The 22,732-nt window shown below is 44.1% G+C and overlaps 1 protein-coding gene across 1 annotated transcript; it reads right to left on the bottom strand.

Moving 5' to 3' along the window:
* Positions 1-4,983: 4,983 nt before the first annotated feature.
* Positions 4,984-21,188, bottom strand: SQLE (squalene epoxidase). The gene is made up of 11 exons (XM_062627050.1): positions 20,365-21,188; positions 18,084-18,336; positions 17,634-17,814; positions 14,460-14,556; positions 10,819-10,932; positions 9,140-9,311; positions 8,763-8,858; positions 8,099-8,241; positions 6,893-6,989; positions 6,278-6,365; positions 4,984-5,528 (listed from the first exon to the last, which is right to left on the bottom strand). The coding sequence occupies exons 1-11, from the start codon at positions 20,647-20,649 to the stop codon at positions 5,336-5,338; spliced, it is 1,719 nt and encodes a 572-aa protein (XP_062483034.1). The 5' UTR covers positions 20,650-21,188; the 3' UTR covers positions 4,984-5,335.
* Between the last annotated feature and the right edge of the window lie 1,544 nt (positions 21,189-22,732).

Consider the following 22,732-nt stretch of genomic DNA (forward strand, 5'->3'; position numbering starts at 1 on the left):
ACCTCAGTATTCACTCCAAACCCCATGAAACATGTCAGGACCCATCCTGTGACACAGGAACCGCCTGGCCTGGCTCACACCTAAACCAGAGCAGCCTGATCCACCCATGCTGGAAATGGGCCCTGCTCCGTGCTAATCCCCTTCCCTTCCACACCACACCCAGGAGGTGCCTGTGGTCCTGGTGTGTTTCCCACCATAGATGAAGCCTTCGTGCTCGAGCCACTGCTCGACTATAGACCCTCACCCCACTGCAAGCTTCCCCTTTGTCCTGCACCAAGAGAACCCACTCCTGCATCCTGGAAGAACCCATGAAGCCAAACCCTCACCAACGGTACTGCCAAAAGTAAGTAAGGTCTAAGGCAGGTTCTAGATCACACTAACCTGGCCTAGTGCAAGGTGTCCCTGCCTGTGGCATGGAGGGTGGAACCAGATGATCTTTGAGATCCCTTCCAACCCGAACCATTCTGTGAGTCTATGAAGCATACAGACAGCAGGTAGAGGAAGTGGATACTTGTGCATTCAATTCTATATGCTTTTACAACCCAATGTATACTTTCACAACCCAATGTATACTTTCAGGCCCATATTATCTATCAGCCCCTATATTGGAGCTACCAAAAACCACACCTGGGAAGATGCTGTTAAGATGCTATAGCCTGAAAAACGTGAATCTGCACCCAAAGCAAACGCTGCATTGCAGAAACCTGACAAAGCAGCAGCTCTCCAAGAGCAGCCCACAGGAAACAAGGTGCTGAGCTGAGGAAAACCCAATGTTCCCATGCAAAAACAAATTACCCACTGTAATAGCAGAGGTGGAACTGGTTAAAATCATATACAAGAATGCAACACACCCCACCAAGTCATGTGGGTGCTTCTCCAGGATTGCTCACTACGGATGCAAGGCACTACGGATGTGTGTCTTCACATGAGCAAGAGCTTCAGGATTTGCCCTACGGTCCTGCCTGGCAACCCATGTGTGGACCAGCTGTGAAATCCAGCTGTGATGCCACAAGCTGCTTCTTCCATGGCTCTCCACTACCTCTGCCATGTGAGAACCAGCAAAGGCCAACACTTCACAGCTCCTCCTGACCCTGCCTGAATCATTCCCAGCTTCTGCTCTGCCAGACATCAGTCACTCAAAGGCTCACTTCATGTGGAGCTGTAGTTTTTTGCTCTAGCCCTTCCCTAACAGTTCCCAACAGCCTGTTCACTTTTCCGACTGCTGCTACAAGCTGGTGGTAGCTGGCAGAGGACCAGTCACAGCGAGTCCAGGACCATGGGTTCCACCATCGGGCTTGTATTTCTCATTTATGTTACTTTGCTGATGCTGGTGGTGGATTCCAGTCACCACCCGGAACACCATCCTGCCAGCTTTTGTTTTCAGTGCCTTGAATAACTTTATCTCAGCAAACTCTGTCACACTGCTGTTCAGTGCACAGCACAGGAGCTTGCAACAGCTCTTTGGAGCTCCATAGGGAACAATTTAGGACCTGCTGACACTAGTGTCCATGTAGGAATGTTGTGCTGAGCAAGCCAGAGTTGCTCGATGGATAATTTATCAACTGCCCATAGTTGTTCTGGAGTTTGATCTGGTCCAGAACACACAAGCTGGTTCCAGGAGCGGTGTGAGCACTGTGAGCCAGCTATCGATTCCTGCCCCACTGACTCAAGGCAGGCAGTGTACAGCTGCAGTGAATACCAGGTCTGGGGACACAGGAGCAGCCTGTGAAGTAGCTCAGGTCACAGCTTCCACATGGGAACCCAGTGCAGGAAACACGCTCCATGCACCTTTCCCATCTATAACCCGAGTCCTGTACTGCAGCACGTTTCAGGCTGCAAGTGTGAAGCAAGGACCAGAAAACAGAGTGGGAAGAGGCAGAGGTCAAGTGCATGGCAAGAGGGAGAAAGACAAGACAGAACCTGTAATTACAAGGGAGGGAGCGACGTGTTTTAATCGCCCCCTTTTTTCCTATTTCCACAGATGTTTGGAAACCCCAGTGACAGCACTGGTGTCACACATACTCTGGAACAGCTCGATTACAGCTCAAGTGTGGCTCTTCAAAACCAGATCATCGTGCAGCTGAAACAGAACTTGGGGAACGCCGATGAGGACCAGCACAGGGCCCCTTTTACTGGCTGGTAAAAAAAAAAAAACAGGAGTTTTTCCCCTGCAGTGTACTGCAGATCCAGTGAGACAGATTTCAGAGTGAAGCCTTCCAAGTGCTGTTCAGAATCATTAACAAACCGCTTACAGCTACAGAGAACAACAGGCTTCTCTTTCCTTAAACTGCAGAGCAGGCTGTGTAAGCCCCTGTTCACATTGGCTCCCCAGAGAGGGCACCATAACCGTGCCCAGGACTCCTCACATTGCACTCCTGCTGCCTGAGCAGCACAATCACATCCTAAGTGACAAAATCCAGCAGCCGATCCAGGACTAACCGAGCACTTCCTCTTTGTTCCGGGTGGTTAAAGGGAAGGTGGGAGGAAAACCACCACTGCTCTGCCTTGTGCTTGCACTGGAGCTGAGGGAACACATGCACAGCCCCAGCAGGCATTGCTCCTCACACAGCGCCCAACACCACAGGCCTGCTCTAGCACAGGTTTTATAGCCATGATGGAAGAACCAAACCCCTTATTGCCCCATAGATTTCCAGTAAAGAGCTTATCCAAACCAAACCCCGAAAACAAGAGGACCAAGAACACTCAACCTACAAATGGTACAAATCTCTCCAAGGCTTGCAATGCTTTCACACATAAACCAACACCCCAGTGATGAACAAGCCTCCACTCCACACACCAGTGGAGGGGGCATCCAGGAAAAGGCCCCAGAGAGAGCTTGGAGCAGCTTCCAGTACCTAAAGCGGGCTACAAGAAAGCTGGAGAGGGGCTTTTTAGAAGGCCCTGTAGTGATAGGACAACAGGAATGGCTTAAACAGAAAGGTTTAGACATTAGGAAGAAGTTCTTTACTGTGAGGGTGCTGAGGCACTGGCACAGGGTGCCCAGAGAAGCTGTGGCTGCCCCATCCCTGGCAGTGTTCAAGGCCAGGTTGGATGGGGCTTAGAGCAACTTGCTCTAGTGGAAGGTGTCCCTGCCCATGGCAGGGGATTGGAACTGGATGAGCTTTAAGGTCCTTTCCACCCTAACCCAGTCTGTGATTCTGATTCTCACTCTTATTTGGCTCAAGAGCTGCTTCTTTCATGACTTCTCCCCACCCCACAAGCTCTGACGAAACCACTGCAGCCAGGGATGAGAGACCACAGTCAGGAGCCTTGCCCTGTGCCTTTTCTTCACTGCTGCTGCTGGCACTGACCAGCCAGTGCTGCCAACACCACTGAACACCAGCTCATCAGTAACCCCACTGTGAAGCTCACCCCCTGCACTGCCCTGTGTCCAAACACTCCCAGTGTGTTTAGTAGTTCAAAGCCAGTCCTCTGTCCTGGCTCAAGGATAAGGCCCATAACCGTGCCAGGAGCTGTATTTTCAGGTTGTTCTTCCTCACACACACACACACAATGTTTATCTCCCCCACAGTGATTTTCAACATCAAAACACTTAAGCGGGTACTTAGGAAACTGAATTTAGGAAAATAGAAGAAAAAAAAAAAAGCACTTAAGCATACACATACATTTAAGCAGAGGTATTTCCTGAAAATCAGATCCGAAAACCTTTCATTAACCAGAGATACACAGCAAAAAAATCTACAGATATCACCTTTTATTACAGCGAGCTGAGGATGGGTAGTTGGCTCAGGACTTTTTGTGCTTCACTTTAAGGAGACTGACTGCAAATGAGATAAAAAAAACTAGAAAATGTAAAATTAATCAATATTTTCACCAATTTTGAACACACTCGTATAAACCCTGCAAACTCTGTGTTACCCTCCAAGGGGCAGCTTTACCCTGAAGTTAAAGCACAGACATACTCTTGGTGTGTGTGATTTCAAGAGGGTATCGACAGTGCTAATGGTGAGAAAAATATCAATCCTTTTGCTTCTGGAAAAGGACATTTGGAATTAACTGCCACATAGATAGAATCAGAATGAAATGCTAAAGAAGCCTCTCCCCAGACTTTTTCCCACAGTCCAACACAAACTGGATGTTTTGATGCAGTTGGTGCAATCTGTTGTTTTCAAGATGTTTCACCAGTACAGAAGCATGTTCCTGCTCTCCCAGCACTGCTGCGTGACTGCTCAGCCAGCCAAAACAACAGAGCCACACAGGGATACACAAAGCAATCATAAGAAAAATGCGTAAGAAAGGTAAAGAAAAATGACAACACACAAGAACAAAGGGAAGCGCACTGATAGTGATAACATTGAGAGGAAGAGTGACCAACAGTACAAGATATAAGCCCTCCAGTAGCATTCAGTAATTTCTACAGGAAAAAATCCCCAAAACATACTATTAAAAGGACACTTTGTGCTACTTCTCGTAAGTTTTTACAAGTAATATTAAAGGTTACTGTCTCTGACAACAGCCTGGCCTGAATTTGTTTCAGTGGATGCAATCTGTTGCTGTGCTTCAGTCTGTGGCAGTGTTAAGCTTCAGCTGCACACCCTCCCCAGCAAAACCAACCCAAACCCCTCAGGTTTTACAAGGGAGGGACATGGGAGGGACATAGGAGGGAATTATCCAGGTTATTTTCAGTACCTGAGTGCAATGCAGTAGCCACATGACTATGATTGGATTACTACTCGCTTAAATGAATTCTGGCGTAATGAATGATTTCAGAAGAGCAACATGGCACTTGCAACAGGGACTGCAGTTAAAGGTATGATGACACTGCAAGATCTGAAATCCTTTCCAGTGTCCTTTTAAGTGTCTGCAGACCAGTACCTCAGCTGCAAATGGAAGAGAAGCGAATCCTAATGAAACAACCCAAATCAAGAATGTTACACTATCTCACAGTAAAGAAACAGTCTATAGCACTACTGAAGAGAAGCATGGATAAAGCATGGAAGAAAGAAGGATAATAGCAGCATATGGTTTACCATGTTCACTTCTCAGTTTATTAATATTAGTGGTGCACTCAGCAATGGCAAAAGCAAGGGATGAAATTCTGACAAAACTGGCAATTCTCTACCACATGTCAACACATAATCATGGTCCTTGTAAAGAGCTACCTCCTCTCTGGACTGAAATTGCAAAGAAAAGAATATTTACATATAATATATATGTATATACCCACAAAACCAAAATTAAGTCAGATCCTTATCAAGGAAATCGCATTTTGCAGAGAAGAAAACATAACACACTATTAAATAGTAGAGCTCCAAAGATTTTGAAGGCATCATGATTTTCATGTTTTCTTCCTCCAGTCATTTCCCCCTGGACTTTAGTAGACTAAATACTTCATTTCAGAGTAAATAAGTGGAAATATTATCGAGCAACTCCGGTAAAGAATGGCTCCACTATTGACAAACGCTCGAGGCTTCATGATCCAGGACTCTGACTTGAAGCAAAAATAAACAGCATATAATGCTACAGCAAAGAAATGGCCGATCAGCACCATTGGCTTAGGAGATAACCTGTATTGAGAATAAAGAGACAGAACATGTCAATAAACAGTACTGGAAAGCACTGACAGAAATTAAGTTTACAAGGAGAGATCTGCACTCAGGATGACCCTCCCCTCCCCTTCTGATTTAGGCAGCTCTGGTGCTCGCATCTCAACTGAAAACTACACACTTTGTTGTCTTGGAGCTGCTCCATGCTCTCTGTTCTCCCCACAGTGCAGCCAACACATGCTGCTGCACTATCCTCATTCCCGGCAGCCTCTGCCTGCCTCCATCAGCCCCCAGGGGATTACTCTCAACAAGCTCTACCACTGTCAGTTCCCGTTCCAAAAATGGAGAAACATGCTCAAAGCAGTATGAGTTATTGCACAGTCACTGGTTTCTGAGGGGTCAATCAAAACACCTTGACAGTTCCACCATTCTTTATGCTCTTTCATGGGAGACCTCATCCTTTGCTATTCCCAACTCATCAAGCATGAAACACCTCCACCAGGTCCTCTGCCTCATTCAGACTCCCATGCCACACACATTAACCTCACTGCAGCTTTTAGTGGCATTTTTTACACAGAAAAAAACAAAACAGAGTCAGCTTTTAAACACATCTTCTAATAAAGCTCCAACCTTTAGTACAATCCTAAAAACATAGGCTCCTGTGGACTTGGACTACTGCCCCTGTGCAGAGCTGACTGACCGGGAGCAGAGCACAGAGGCTCACCACACTCTCCTGTTCACATTAGCCATTTCCAGCACCCTGTACTTACACAGACAGCAATCCAACAGGGCCTGAGACACATTCTCCACCAAGCCTGAAGTAATGGAAACAAGCTTTCTTCAGCTGATGCAAGGAATCTACAAAATGAATTACAATGACTCAACAAATATATTCAACACATACTCAAAACTAACTCAACATACACAACGGTGATACCAAATCCAAGACTTTTGGTACTTTGGTAGCTGTTCTGTTAAATTTAACTGGATTTTGAGCTAATTTTAGTGAAGTAAAGGATATTCTTACAGAGTATCTATAGAATATTCATGAATTAACTGACAAAAGAACAAGTGTTTTCTGCTTGTTTCTTTGTGGGGTTTTTCTTTGGTTTTGCTTTTTGAATGCCAGCTCAAGGCTTGCCTTCACATTGCCAAAACTCAGTTTACGTACCGCTAAAACTAAACCATTAGGCAGAGAATGCAAACTAACTCACTAAATTCCTTCCATGGATATATATTTATCAATATACATATAGATATGCAAGAACACATGGACATATGTTCACACACACACACACACACACACACACACACACATCCTTTCCCCAGGCAAGTTTATTTACCAAGCTGTAATTAGTCAGGAGCTATCTTTATGTTATATTTACCATCTGTGGCAGCAAAGAGTTCATACAGGGCCTGGGCAAGGACATTCACTACAAAAGAATGAGACTTTTTTCTTGACCAGTAAAATGTCCTTTTGGCCTGAAAAAGGAAAAACAAAAGATGTAAGTTTTTCTGTCAGTAGATACAGAAGCGTATTCAAAACACTCCCAAGCAGGCAGTAAGAGTCATACTCATGAAAATGTGGAGTGGATCAGTGCGGAATCTACGTCAGTAAGGAATTCTGGAAACTTGTTGAACCAGGCTTTTCTTTACTAATATAGAAAAGGCAGCACAGAAGGGTGTGCTTCATCTCAGCCTGTAGTGCCTGGTGCACGTCACAAACTTGGAAGTGTTACCTACTTCTTGCTGTTAACGGAGTGGAAGTAGGAAATAACTGTAAGTCCGAGGTGATGCTGAGATCTAGGTATGTGCAGGTGTTCAGGTAAGTCCTGTATTGTCCTAACATTCAGGGTCCCTCTTAAGGGCTTCTCAATTCTCACTTTCAAAATCCTTCACTTGTCATCTATAGCTATTCTAGCTGTAATTTAGCCAAGACAACATAAAATCATAGAATGGTTTGGTCTGGAAGGACCTTATCCTCCGGTTCCAACCCCCTGCCTAACCTGATTAAAAGCAGTGAAGAAATAAACAAGAAATCTTATTATTTACTTAGCAGAATTCTGGGTCAAAATCTCACAATAAAAACAAACCTGGCATCAACACTGATGGTGCTGATTGCTGGGAAAGAAGGATGTTTCCTAACTTCCTACTGCAAGATTAATGCAGCAGGCAAAAGGCCAGCGGAGCATGGAGATGTGCCTGGAAAAAACCTGGTCCACATGCTCACTACTCCCTACTCCTGCAACAGTAATGGCCCAATCCCACCCATTTACCATCAACCTATGTTACAAGCACATTATTAACAGGGGCAGATAAGGTTATACTAGCAAAGTGGGCTCACTACACACAGCACGCATGACAGCACAACATGACAGATCAGCAAGCAGTGTTGATTCTGCCTTTTGCCACACAGCCACAGCACTCCCAGACCACAACTCTGTTCCCTCGTGAACGCCTCATGTAGGTTTTAATACCCAAAACTTCAAAGACTGCTGTGCCTTGCTAAAAACTTACACATGTCCCCAAGCTGCACAGAACTTAGAAAAGAGTCATCAAACTGCAGTAGAAGCTGCAAAATAAAGCTTCACCTGAAGAATGTCAGAGTCTTCATAAAGGTCTGGAATATCCTGGAGCAAACTCTTCCATATTTTAATATCATTTAAAATAACACTCATTCCTCCACCAGTTAGAGGGTGTCTTATATTATATGCATCTCCTAAAAGCAGAACACCTGCGTGGAAGAGAAAAATTCATGGGATACTGCATGACCAAACCCTTTATTTTTTTCTAATCAAACTTACCAAGAATTCATTCCCATCTATAAAATGGGAGGAAAGGGAGGAAGGGAAGGAAGGAAGGATTTAATTTAAACAGGCTTAAAAAGGCTTAAAGATGAACAAGCTCAGTATTTCTTCCCTACAGGTTGTTATGTGTGCGATTCAAAGAACACACACACTTTTTAAGGTAATTTCTTTCCATTTTTAATCAAGTTTTCCTTAAAAAGACCAAGCTTGTATCAGCTTGAGCAACTGAGTGATTTAAACTTAAATATCAAGCAAGCCCCAATTTGAAGTCGTGTCAATATAAACGTCCCACTTGCACTCTGCCCAGGGTATACAGTTTCAAACTTATCTCTCACAGAAGAATTGACAGTTGTATCGAACACCAAATATACATCTATGGCAACAAAGCCCAATGTCCCCAGAGAAGTCCATAATGCCTTTTCCCCTCCTTTTATTCCACAACACACACCTTTTTTGTTTACAGCTGACGGGGGCAGGAAGCTGGCCGGCATCGTCCTTAAGCGATCAGTCTGAACTGCTACTAAGAATGGCTCCTTTAAGTGATCTGCAATAAATATTTCAGTTACACAACTTGAGGGTGTAAAATCATGTTCACACAGCCCATTTTAACCTCTTCCTAGAGAGATAATCCTTCTGAATTGCTAGTCTCACAGATGTGAGTTAAACAAACTGCTGTGGGATGTGGAATCAAAGAAGGGTGAATGGGAACTGAATCAGTAACTGTGCACATGGAAAAAGGCCACACAGTTCAATGGATTCAGTGAGATGGGCCCTTCTGGCACATGTAACAGTGACAGTTCTGGATGGAAATCTTCCTGCACTTACCAGGTAGCTGTGGATGAATGTTCTCAATCATGTATTCCTTTAAATTCTTTGGCATTTCCCCCCGAATATCAACAAGGACCCGAGTCTCAGTTGAAGAAATCTGATAGATAAGCACTGGACTGGTTTTAGCTAGAACAAGTTCAGCATAATTGGCTTTAAACTGTGGTGCATCCTTGAAGAGAAAAGAAGGGGAAGAGACCTTGAGACTGATTAATGAAAGGATATTCAACTTTAGAAATTCAAAATCATTTTAAGTACTTTGAAATAAAATCCCATATCGCAGTGTGTTATTTACCTCTATGAACAAGTATTTTCAGAAAAGAAAGTTCTTAACTTCAGTGTAGTTACAATTCTTTTCACAACACATTTTAATTTTTACTCGAAAATACGTTGTTATCCATTTCACTTGAACACCTCACTAATATTTAAGACATGCCATTGAAAGCCTGTAATGTAATCACTGTAGTGAGTTTTGGCAAGAGGATGTTCTCTTTTCATAAAGAAAGTGCTGGGAGGGAAAGAAATGCACTGTATTTCTTTCTGTATGTATTGTCTCTGTATGCAACTATATGGAGATACCAACTGAGGAAGAATCACAGGGTCTTATCTAACCAGGTCTTAAATAGGTTTCCAAAAGTAGAGAAACAGGAGGTACTTGGGCAGTGGCAACTGGCTTCGGGACCCAAAAAGTGCTGAAGTTCCTCCAAGTCAGTGTTCCCAGCCCAGTGAAAATGCTGTGGTTTGCTTTCTTCTCCCTTCATTCTTTTTGCTGTTAATATTATAGTCAATGCACCAGCACAAAAGGCAAGACCCAGCCAGCATTTCTACCTGGGTTCTCCGACCACTCAGCTACCAACCTAGATTCCCACTTTCTCTCTTGAAGTATATAGATCCTGAAGGTATGTATGTACCTGTTTACAAGGCACCCCACCTTCAGGCAAAAGCATGGTTTGGGGATTCTTCTGGAGTATAAAACATGAGTGGTTTGACCCGTAACTGCCAGGATGATCTAAAACTCCAGATCTCAGCTCCCTGAACAAGTGTCATGAGCACTGTGAGAAACAAGTGTCACCAGCTCAGCTACCAATACGCCAACACAAAAACCAGTCAAAGCACTTATAGCCACAGAAATTATCTTACAAATTGGGTTCCAGCTTTAAAATGGTGTCCTCCTCTAATCCAGAAATTCTATGCTAATAGCACATATAGCACTACCTTATACAAGATGCTGAAACTATTCTTCAAGGAAAAAGAATATCTGTGAACAGGTTTAGTATGCCCAGTGCTCAGTTAAAACTTCCTGTGTTGAATCCTAACCGGTTTCTTTTAAACCCTCTCTCATTCAACTATATGCTTAACACTGTGCTCTACTCTTTAAACCAGAAATCTAACTTTTAAAGTTTCTTAGAAGTGTTTTAAGAGTCAAAAATCTGATCTGTAACTGTACAAGTTAACTGGGTATGCATCAATAACGTAAGAGTTAAAACATGGACTAAAATATCCAAGCAGTCCTCAAAGGGACACAAAAACTGATAGAAAAGCTGGTTAAGTACCTAAAAGCATAGTTCTAATTGATTCTTTCGGAAAAGATGCTGAACAACAACATATTCGGTGAAATTCAGACCCACATTAAGAAGCAGTAGTATACTGGCTTACGTAATATTACATATAAATGTTACCTTTAAAATGCAACCAACAAAATGGGATGAAACAGTAACTTTGTTGGAGACCAAGTGTTTTCTAAACTTGGAGAAAAGTCCATCAGCAACAACAGTGAGTGGTGCATGAAGTTCCTGCAGCATGAGGTAAAAAAAGATAGGACATTTTCAATTTTGCTTCAGAACAGTGGGAAACAAATCACAAGCTCCCATTTGCAATTGTGCATTACATGTTCTACAAACAATAAACAGGTAAGAGGATCACAGAAGGTATTTATGTATTTCTGCCTTCCTCATATTCATGCTTCTCACAGAATCATAGCATAGTTAGGGTTGGAAAGGACCTTAAGATGATCAAGTTCCAACCCCCCTGCCATGGGCAGGGACACCTCACACTAAACCATGTCATCCCAGGCTCTGTCCAACCTGGCCTTGAACACTGCCAGGGATGGAGCATTCACAACTTCCTTGGGCAACCCATTCCAGTGCCTCACCACCCTTACAGTAAAGAATTTCTTCTTTATATCCAATCTAAACTTCCCCTGTTGAAGTCTGAACCCATCACCCCTTGCCCTATCACTGCAGTCCCTGATGAAATGTCCCTCTCCAGCAATCTTGCATGCCCCCTTCAGATACTGGAAGGCTGCTATGAGGTCTCCATGCAGCCTTCTCTTCTACAACTTTCTCAGCCTACGTTCATATGGGAGGTGCTCCAGTCCCCTGATCATCCTCGTGGCCCTCCTCTGCACTTGTTCCCACAGTTCCATGCCCTTTTTATGTTGAGGACACCAGAACTGCACACAATACTCCAGGTGAGGTCTCACAAAAGCAATACTTAACCCTATTTCCTCTAAAAGTTGATCTAAGAATATACTTTGGCTTTTTCAGACATGTCTTCAGATCCCATAGTCACGGCACTATGTAGGAGCTTGGATCAAAAATAGACAAGGAAGTAATTGCTGCCTTCAGCATATAGAAGAAAAAAGAAAACCAAGACAAGCTTTTAAAGAGCTATGTGAAAGCAACTAAACAAAACCAAAGAGCTACAAACTGAAAGGCAGTAAGCATAGCAAAATCTTTACAAGAGCAAGCAGTGAACCCTCAGCAGTTCCTGGCATACTTGGGAACTATAGGAACAAATAGTGCACAGAGACAAAATACAAAATAGAACTTGAGTAAACTGATGAGGTTCAGCCTGAGTGTAGGCACATTCCGAATATTTACCACACACTCTTCTCTAACATATACAAATTATTCCAATTACTCACATACCTTTTTAAGCAATCTATGTATGGTAACATAACAACACCATTATACTATCATTATTCTAGAAATAATTTAGAGGTAGATGTTTCCTTCTACATACAGCTTTCTCAATGTCAGTATATTCAGTGATGTAACTGCAGACAATGATAGATTGAGCATTGGTCCTTGGCCTTCAACAGTCCACACATTTGGCATGAGCAGGAAAGCTTTCAGAAAGTAGCAAGGCAAAAAAGCCTTAGTAGTCCCAGAAAACATTTTACTATTGGATGGAAGCATCTGGTGGGACAGTATGTGAGTGGGTTCCTCTATGGTTCCTCTATAAGCAGTTCTCTCCTCCTTAGGAATGGATCAGCCACTTTTACGTCACACAGTCCTTACATCTTTTACTGTGTTATGGGACATTGGACAAAATCAGAGGAGAGCACAGCTGAGGAAAATAATACAGGCTTATGGTTTCTGAGCTTATCGAAGTGAGCTCCTGAGTAGAGTTTACAAATGCTCTTTCCTATACATTCCTGTCTCAGAATACTGCAAGCTCTAATTCTTCCTGCAGTTAAAGCAAAGTCACCTCCACATAAGGGTTCCCTGGTGTCTCATCATCTGAACATTCATGCTAGTTTTTCCACAGTCAACACACTAAGACTTTATTCAGTTGCCTGGTTTTGATAAAGTTGACTTGGAGCATACTGGCTAATTTGAACCTCACTGAAGAGAGTAAAAGTCTCACAGGTAATGTGGTAGACAACAGGGATGAAGAGAACAGAAAAACAGTAACAGTATAGATCAGACTGCTTTCTTTATGAAAGGGAGCTAAGGAATGCAAACAGGCTTTGGGTTTCAGTTTGAGTTCCCCAAGTTGTTTCCCAGCTGTAAAAAGTCACAAGTAGAGAAATACAGTTAAGAATAAATGTTTAGTGGAAATTTCTTTCTCTAAAGTCAAAGGAGATTGAGGCCACCAAACGAAACAGCTCTTTCCAGTCACAGAACCTCAGCATAAACATGAATTTGTTTATCCCCATTATACACACAGGAAACTCAGAGCCTTAGCAACATCCAGGCTCTCAGGACAGATGCAGGCTAAAACACTGATCACCCTGCTGCTGGTCAAGTAAGTCACACTTAAAATTACAATAACAACATCTGTACATGTGTAAAGCTTAAATATCAATCTCAAAACAAAATATGCACTATCTCCCTTTACCCCCAAACAAAACCAAACCAAACCCGCTTCTACACTGCTGGATGATAAAGCCGACTGGATTTGGGGGAAAACCAAACAACCAACCACTCCATCCTCCAAAATCTCCTCCTCTCAAACTCCCTCTTTCTAGTACCCATGTGATTCAATGGCTTATTCTACTAGAGAGGACGTCTTTATATGTTTTACTCATTTTACATAACTTGTAAGACAGACCAAGGAACAGGACTTGGAACTCCTCCGTTCTCCAGCTACCTCAAGCAGGTCAAGGATAGTGCTTCCACTCATCTCTCTTACAACTTACTTCTTACAGCACTTTGCCATCAAGTGGGCTGAAATGACATTTGCCTGAGGAGGCTCTAAAACCAACCAGCTTTCTTACATCCGGGGCAAGTACTTTTAAAAGGCTCTCTTACATGCTATTTTATACCACTGTTTCCATTTCTAAATGGCCTAAAGATGCTCAGAGCAGGAACTTCCAACTCCTCAGGAACTTTCTCAATCTTGTATGGAGGGCAACACCCTGGCTACATGACTTTAGGCAGCAAAGGAATTTTGAAGTCAACAAAGGAGATTACAAACTTGGCTCTTCTAGAGAACAGGCATTATATCCAGCACTTCAGCATATTGTTTCTACCCAGACTTGTCTTTCCTAAACTTTTAATTAGGAGTTGACACAGTTTGATAGCAGTTTAGCACTGGTTGAGGCAAAGAATATTCATCAAATCAGTGATGCAATTAAAATAGGCCAGAATTCTGTGATCCAAGAAATTACTGGACAAAGCTCTCTCTCTGAATAGGCACCTATCTTATTTTCAGATACCTCAGCTGTGGTATCTGCATCCACATCCAGATGGTGGAAGTATATGTGGAAGTGTAAATCATTACACACAGGCAAAGCACAAATCTTAATATATTGCGTTTTCCACTAGTAACTCTCAAATGATTGTAAACTCCAGATATATGAATATTGAAATAATGAACTGAATTCTCCAGACACACTAAATATAAAAGCTGCACACGAAGTTATAACAAGAATTCCCATAGGCTGGCACTGTATCTTTCTTTATTAATGCTTTCACTTGCTTGATAACGCCATTATTTCTGTGCCAGTGCTCCAAAATAAAGCTTATATGTATGAACCAACCCTCGATTTTCTCAACAGTTTAACAAAGATTGTAACACAGAACTGTCCTACCTTGGTATCTCCAGTTTCTTTGTCCTTGTACTGAACACCCACAACACAGTCATCTTCCTCAAGCAATTCTACCACAGTCCCCTCAATGAATTTTGCACTGAAACAGAACAGAGGGTTTAAAACAGAATGGAAGATTAATGCTGCCAGCATTTCAAGGCACTAGACAAAGAAGGAAAACGCATTTTCACTAATCCTGTCCCTGCCAAAACAAACCACTTGCTTCAATTTTACAAAGATGTGTTCTTGACCACTTTCAGAAGCCACATTAAAAACCAAAAGGGCTTGGCATTAATTTCAGTTCAACACTACCATTTGGTTTGAGACTTGAGAATAGTCTAAAACTGTTGTGCTTATCTTAAACACCAAATCACTTAGCAGAATCCCCGGTTGTGCTTCACGTACTCCATGGCCATGTAAGAGCTGCAGAGAGGAGTTTAACACCTACTAATGGTCAGAAACCAGGCAGCTGACCAAGACATCCCTGCTCAAGATGGGAAATGCTGACAGTGCAGGTGAGACCTGACTGAAAACAGAATTCAGGAGCAAGATCTGAAACAGCAATTCTAAACTAACATGTACACAAAGATAATGGTACCTAATTTCCAGAGTAGTCCAAAATAAACTAACCTGTTTAGGACACGGTCATCTCATTTTTCACTTCAGGAACTCAGCATATTCCTGTATTTTCTTTCCCCTACTTTCTTGCTATTTATACTTTTCCAGTTCTGCTAATGCTTATGTTCACAGTTTGAACTGAGTATCCCTTACTTCCACCTCCCAAACAGAGCTATTTGGGGTAAACAAGTTAAATCCCTGTACACTTACATCCCCTGTTGGGTCCGAGCTGTTAAACCTGATCCCAGAAGTTCAAACTTAGCAGCTCAACACAGACACTCTCTTCCTCACAAATATTTGCATATCCAGATGAATTCCACAACTTGGAGAAATTAGCTAAAGGTCTACATGAGAATTCAACAGCTTGGTATTTTGGGCTCTTGGAGGGAACATGAGCGATTGAATTCAAGTCTTTTCTACATGTTAGCCAGCACAGAAATTTCTGAGCTTAATTTGCGAGGCAACAGGCAGGTTGGCTGGATCAAAACATGAATGGTTATGTGTTAGCACACTGACTGAAACTTCACCAGCAAGGGAGGGCAGCAACATGTCACGTTAATAGCACGTGAATCAGAGTTCAGCGGATCCCATCGGCTTTAAATTCCTTTTATAGTTGTCAATTCAGATATCCAAGTGAGTACTCACTTCTTTTTCTGGTTCTCACCCACTATAAAAGTGATTAACTGATGAGGCCCTTCCTCCTTCCTCTGCAAAAGTCATTTTACTCAGCTGAAATAAATTCATATTGCCTACTACTTATAAAGAGGATATATTGATAAGTAATAATAAATATATAATTATCCCCTATATTTTCACAAGCTTTGAGATGAAAAACAAAGCTTCCTGGAACTATTAAAGAGTTCTTGATCTCTCCCACACCTTAATTGAGAAGTAGTTTGCTAACATTAAACTGAAAGCAGGCATACACAAAGTGAACATAACATGGTGTGGGAAAAGGGGACAGAATTGAATTCAAGTCACAAACATTAGGTTTTGTGAGTTTCTGCTTCAGAGACTGCATACAGCCACAGGAGTTTCCCCTCCCTGTAGGCTGAGCAAAAAAAGTGCCCAAATTCCACTGAACTGGAAGCCTCAACAAGAAGCTTTGATACCTGAAGGGTCCCCAGTAAAAGAAAGACATAGACCTGATCGAGTCCAGAAGAGGCCATGAAGATGATCAGAACAGCTGAAGCACCTCTCCTATAGAGACAGGCTGAGAGAACTGGGGTTGTTCAGCCTGGAGAAGAGAAGGCTCCAGGGAGACCTTGGAGCAGCCTTCCTGTACCTAAAGGGGCCTAGAAGAAATCTGGAGAGAGGCTTTTTACAAGGCACGTAGTGACAGGACAACAAGAATGGCTTTAAACTGAAAGAGATTTAGATTAGATACTACGAATAAGTTCTTCTCTGTGAGGGCGCTGAAGCACTGGCACAGGGTGCCCAGAGAAGCTGTGGCTGCCCCATCCCTGGCAGTGTTCAAGGCCAGGCTGGACAGGCCTTTGAGCAACCTGGTCTAGTGGAAGGTGTCCCTGCCCGTGGCAGGGGGTTGGAACCAGATGACCTTTAAGGTCCCTTCCAACTCAAAGCATTCTATGAAACGTGGTTGTGGCTGCTATATTTTAGTGCTACTTCTAATAATTCATATGATACAATAGCTGTGACAGGAGAAAGCAATTTCCTATTCAGAAGAGACATGTACGGTAAAAAGATAACGCTACATTTCTCTTGTAACTGTTATTCAGGGAAATAAACACAATACAAAAAAACACCCCACAGAAAATAGCACCTAGAATCTATTGTTTCAATAAAAGATTTCTTATTATCTCCTGTATAAAAGATGAATCAGTTAAAGAGTAAATACCAAACACTAACTTTTAGTTCCTTAGGAAGAGAAGGTGTCTTCAAGATTCTCAAAAACAGAAGTTAATAACTAGAATGAGCTACTTTCATTTAGTGCTCCTGTCTAGTTAGTAGCTTGACATCCTGTTATCAGTAAAAGCAGAACAACATGCAAATGTCTAAGAAGTTCAATTTCTGGCATCATAGATAACACCAGTGAAAGAAATATATGTCCCTGCTCATTGCAGGAGGGTTGGACTGGCCACCCTTTAAAGGTCCTTTCTAACCCAAACCATTCTATAATTGTAAGAATACCACAGATTTGCCACTTGTTTCTTGACCAAGGAAGCTCTGCACATGGCATACTGATAAGAGGTCTCTACTCCTGGTAAAGTACCAAACCCAAGGATCAGTAGAAGAGAACTGACCCTTTAGCCTTGAACTGTCCTCTCACATGGATGGGCCAGTACCTTGCCTACTACTTAAAACCTATACTCCTGTAGATTAACTTGTCCCAAAAGGTAATGTACGATGTATATGAAACTCATGAACGTTATCTACAGAAAATAGAACAAACAACTATAGCTGCTCCATTCTCTCAGTCTTGCTCATTGCAGCCCTCTATGTTGGGATAGAGGGAAGTGGTTAAGGAATCTCACAGATGCTGGGACCAGTGGTTCTGAACCTCTAGATCCCAACTGAGCTGTTCAGAAGGTGACTCACTTGGGCTCTGCCATAGCTGCCCTTCGGAGACCCATGATGAACTGGCCATGATGAAAAGCTCTTCCACTGGCTACATGCCCATCCTCAGATGTCGGATACGGAATTTCAACCTCCGACTTGCTCTCTATGTCATGAATTATGTAACCATTTACAGTTTGTGCGTCAATACCTTCTACTGCATCTGCAAAATAGAAACCAACAGATGAGTCAAAAGAAGTCTTTAAGAAAGCTTAATTATGTATTAAAAGTATTTCTTTATCTACAGTCCAATTTTCTTAATCAAAACACACACTGAAGAATTAATATTTTCAAAATGCCACATTAGAAATATATAAGCAACTTTAATCCAAATATTAGGCACAGATCATATATTTGTTCATTTTCCCAGTAGGCACGCTTCCTCTAGAACTATTGCATTACAGATATACTCAAAGTCTTAAATGCACTCACCTTCAAGACCCAGGTCTCTAAGTGCTTTAAAACCTCCAGGTTGCAACAATTCTCCAACTATCCTGTCAGGTTCTTTCAGATCCCTCTCTATAACAGTCACCTTTCTTCCATCCCTCGAGAGCACCGTGGCCAAGGAAGAACCCAGGACGCCTGATCCCACAATGATAATTTCTGGGTTGTATTGGGGTGATAACGTTGTATTTGTAGCTGTCTCTGTCAGATACACATCTGAGAAGTTTATGTCTCTTTTAGCCTTTAGAAAACAAAGCCAACAAAGTTACATGTACCATAACCTTGCCAGAGAGATAACTTTGGTCTAGTTTTATTTTGACCTGGGGGACTGAGAGCACAGTGGTAGCTGGAGAGCATCTTCCAGTTCAGTTGTACTCGACAATGCAACAAAACCACAACAAGCAGAGAGAAGAAAAAACAACACCCTTCCAACCCCCCAAAAAAAATCAAGATACTTGCTTAAACTTGCCTTGCTGCTCAAAGACACTAACTCTCAGAGACACTGAAAGTAAAGTTTCTATGAAAAGCAGTAAGCCAAAGCTGTCCCGTATTCTTGGTCTATAAAGTAACATACACCAATGCCTTCATACCAGTGAGCCACTACCACATGGAGTGTGCCTCAGGACTTTGGAAGGAAACAGATTCCCTGGAAAATGCATTTCTCTTTAATTTTACTGTAAGTGAACCTACCTACCGAAGTAACAGCTTATAATAATACCCAGCATGGAAAACTGTTAGCAGAAGCAGATACCTGGGAAATGTTATGAAGAAGGGGTCCTGAAATGAAAATTCATCAGCCAAAAGTACAGGGAAAATTACCATTCTCCTACATTTAAAGCTGTTAAGAATTGACACAGATCAGATCAGGTATCAGTTAACATATAAACTGGTACCTAAAGATCAACTGTGTTACAGGAACTTCCTACAGCATCTAATAATACACTTCAATGTGAAAAAAAAAAAAGTTGTAAGGGCAATTCCAGGGCAAACCAGCAAGTCATTTCTACAGCTGTGGGAATAGAGTCCAACTGACTCTTTCACAAATGCCTCAGCACTGCAGTGCTGAAAGTGGTAAAATATGATTGCATCAGTGAAACAAATGCCCAGAACAACAGAATTAATAGTGACACAGTGTCATGTTTGTATCTACAAAGCAACAAGGGAGTGAAAAACTGAATTCAGATAATACAAGAAACTGGGGTAAAGTCAGGCTTTAACAGAAAAACAACATAAAAATCCAGAACCTCTGACTTGCAGCCAAAAATGGTTTCAAGCTCTTTTGTGCAAGGGGTCAGTGCTCAGCTGGAAATGCCTGAAGTGCATAGGGAAAAGTGCTGAGCCACAGAAGTACTGAACATGCATATCCAGTTGGTAGTCCTCAGCGGCAGGACTCCAGCTAAGCTCCACTGCCTCACAGCAAGTCTCATGCTGAGCTCCATGGAACAGACCAACTATCTGAGCTCAGGTTGTGCAGCTATTGTACAAGCAATAGCTTAGATATAATTTCCAAATAACTCTACCTGCAGCTGTCTGGACAAATGTGTTTATCTATAAATATTAGGAAGCTGATCAGAAAGCCACAGAATAGCTGATGTTGGAAAGGACCTCCGGAGGTTATCTGGTCCAAAGCAGGGTCAGAGCAGATGGGCCTGGACTGTTTGCAGCTGGGTTTTGAACACCTGCATGGATGGAGACTCCAACACTCCTCTGGGCGATCTGTTCATGTGCTCAGCCACCCTCACAAGAAGAAAAAAGTGCTCCCTGATGCTCAGAGCAATCCTCCTGTGTTTCAGTCTGTGCCCATTGCTTCTTGTCCCATCACCAAGCACTGGATCTTCAGAGATCCCAGTTCCATCTTCTTTGCACCCACTCTTCAGGTATTTATACACTTCGATGAGATTCCCCCCGAGCCTTTTTTTCTCCAGGCTAAACAATTGCAGCTCTCTGAGCCTTTCCTTTTCCTCCAATCCTTCATCTCTACAACAGACTGGCAGCTGAAGATATTCTGCTAGCATATTAACTCTTCACTACAAATCTTTCTTTAAACACATTTGATTTGACTCTGTAACTCTATACCACTTAAATAATTTCACTCTTCTGCCATCCAAAATGAACACAAAACACAAAAAATCAAGACATCCAACATCTAAAGACAAACCCTCTCCAATCCTTTCTCAGCTCCTTTCCCTCACCAGGGTAGAAAGTTAGAGGCCAGAGGGAACAGCAGGAAGATATTGCACCCCACATATGTGACATGCATTGAACCTACCTTTCTGGATTTGGGTTGTTCAACCTGTTGAGATCCTGGGGTGGGTTTGGCCCAGAAGAAGCCAACAAGTGGTAAAGTTGCAAGAACATCAGAGAGCATCCCCAGGTGGGTCTTTTGCTGCTGCTGCTGCTTGGGCCCCCTGAAGCGGTACCTGTACGACAGCAGCAAGCCCAGGGAGAAAAACACTAACACGGAGAGAAGCACCTCCTTGTTAGCGTAAGTCATGAGGTCTCCACACTTTTTATACACATAGATGAAGGAGGCGATACCCAGAAAGGTCCACATCGTGAGGGGACTACTTGCTGCTCCTAGACGCTTCTTCCAAAGCTTTCCTGTTGATGGATACTGTCCAAAACGGGGTTTTGTGCAAAGAACCGAAAAAAAATATGCATATAAATGCAAAGACTTCCTTTGCGATGGAAGGGAGGGAGGGAAATCCCAACGAGGAAGCAAGTAACAAGCTGCACCTCGCTGGGCTGTAGCAGGAGCCCCTCTGGGGCTTCCGAAAGGAGGGTTCCGACGCTTCCGAAACCGCGATAAAGAAATCGATTTAAACCGTCTTCTTAGGAACCACCGAGCTCCGCGCCGCGCCTTAAGGAAACACTCGACACCACTCGCGATGCTCCCGGATCTGGAGCTCGGCCCACACCGCCTCCCCGATCACCCCTCCGCCGTGCGCAGCCCGCCGGGACCGATGCTCCCCCGCTGGCGGCGACGCAGCCCGAGCCTTCCCGGCTGGGGAGCGGAGAGATGCGGCGGCGCTGAGGGAAGGAGGGGCGGCCCCGGCCCGTGACACGCCCAGGCGGGCGGCTCAGGCTCACAGCCCGGAGGGGGCGCGGCTGGCGGTCCACCTGCTCGCCTCAGGGTCCCCCTTACGGCCGCCGCACGGGGCAAGGATGCGGCGCTGCGCTGCCGCCTCCTCCCGCCCACCCGGCAGCGCCCCACAGCGAGCACCTCACAGCGCGGGAGGGGTGGGGGGGCTCATCAGGGGCGGGGCTATGCTAATGAGCAGCAGCCTCCACCTCCTTGTACGTACCGCGCGCCCCGTGCCTCAGCGGCGTGTGGCCAATCAGCGCTGCTATGCCGAGATGGCGCTATGGCCAGGCTCCCAATCAGGGCGGGGGGTAGGCGGGGCTTGCGCACGCCGGGCTCCTAGGGCGATGTGACGATGGGGAGGGCGGGGTGGGGGGCCGGGGTTGTCATGGCCACGCTGTGGGGCTCGTACCGCCGGGGGCCGTACCGGGGTGTCCCGTGCTCGGCCCGCCGCGGACGGGAGGCCGAGGGCGAGCGGCTCAGATGGCGAGGGGGCGGCAGTGTGGGTGCCTGCGCTGGTCAGTCCTGAGGGATGGCACCGTCCTGCTGCAGCCTGAGGCGCGTTTAGGCCGCTTTCCGAGAGAAAGGCGTGAGGGTGCGGCTGCAGGACAGCCAGAGGGGCAGGATGGGCCCAGAAATGCAAAAGCTGTGGAAGAAGAGGTTAAATAAAGACCTTCTGGGTGGGAAGGAGAATTCGGAGGTTTGCTCCTGGGGTGATTCGTACGGCTGAACCAAACAGAGCAATCTGTTTTCAGCTTTGAGCTCCTCAGGGGGACACATCCACCAGAGAGGGACCTTCCTCAGGCTATGTACTTGTCGCAAGCACAAAACAGATCTCTAGTGCAGTATTAGCATGATTAAAAATGATGAAGCTGTGAAACAAGTCAGAACCTCACTCGAGGCAGAACTGGTAAAAGAATGAGCAAAACCTGTCGTGCCAGTGGAGCAAAAGGAGATGAGACTTGCAGTATTAAAATGGACTCGATTTCAAATAGGGGAAAAAACTTTTGGTGGTTTCTCATGCAGTAAAATGGAGTCTGAAAACTTTGGTAGACCGGAGTGACTGTGAGGTGAGAACAGGAGACAGTGGGAAAAGGGGCTTTGGTTTATTCATCAGATCATAGACTCATAGAAAAAAATAGTTTGGAAAAGACCTTTAAGATCCTGAAGTCCAACCATTACCCCAGGACTGCCAAGACCACCACTAAACCATGTCACTGAGGGCCTCATCTACATAGTTTGTGAACGCTTCCAGGGATGGTGATTCCACTACTGCCCTGGGCAGCCTGTGCCAACGCCTGAGCGCACTCACTGTGAAGAAGTTTTTTTCTTATATCCAGCCTAAACCTCCCCTTGTGCAGCTTGAGGCCATTTCCTCCTATCCTATCACTTGTTACTGGGAGAAGAAACTGACCCCCACCTCACTCCATTCTCCTTTCAGGCAGTTGTAGAGAGCGGTAAGGTCTCCTCTGAGCCTTCCCTTCTCCAGACTAAACAACCCCAGCTCCCTCATCCATTCCTCATCAGACTTCTGTTCCAGACACTTCACCAGCTT

This window comes from Pezoporus occidentalis, unplaced genomic scaffold (assembly GCF_034315485.1).
Source record: "Pezoporus occidentalis ecotype Australia unplaced genomic scaffold, CSIRO_AGI_Poc_V1 ctg3, whole genome shotgun sequence".
Lineage (NCBI taxonomy): Eukaryota > Metazoa > Chordata > Aves > Psittaciformes > Psittacidae > Pezoporus > Pezoporus occidentalis.

Coding starts and splice junctions, on each gene's coding strand:
- SQLE (XM_062627050.1), bottom strand. CDS start 20,649: ATGTGGACCTTTCTGGGTATCGCCTCCTTCATCTATGTGTATAAAAAG. Junction 18,337..20,364: donor AACAACCCAAATCCAGAAAG/GTAGGTTCAATG, acceptor TGTTTTCTAAAG/GCTAAAAGAGACATAAACTT. Junction 6,366..6,892: donor ACTCTTTGCTGCCACAGATG/GTAAATATAACA, acceptor TTCATTTTGTAG/ATTCCTTGCATCAGCTGAAG.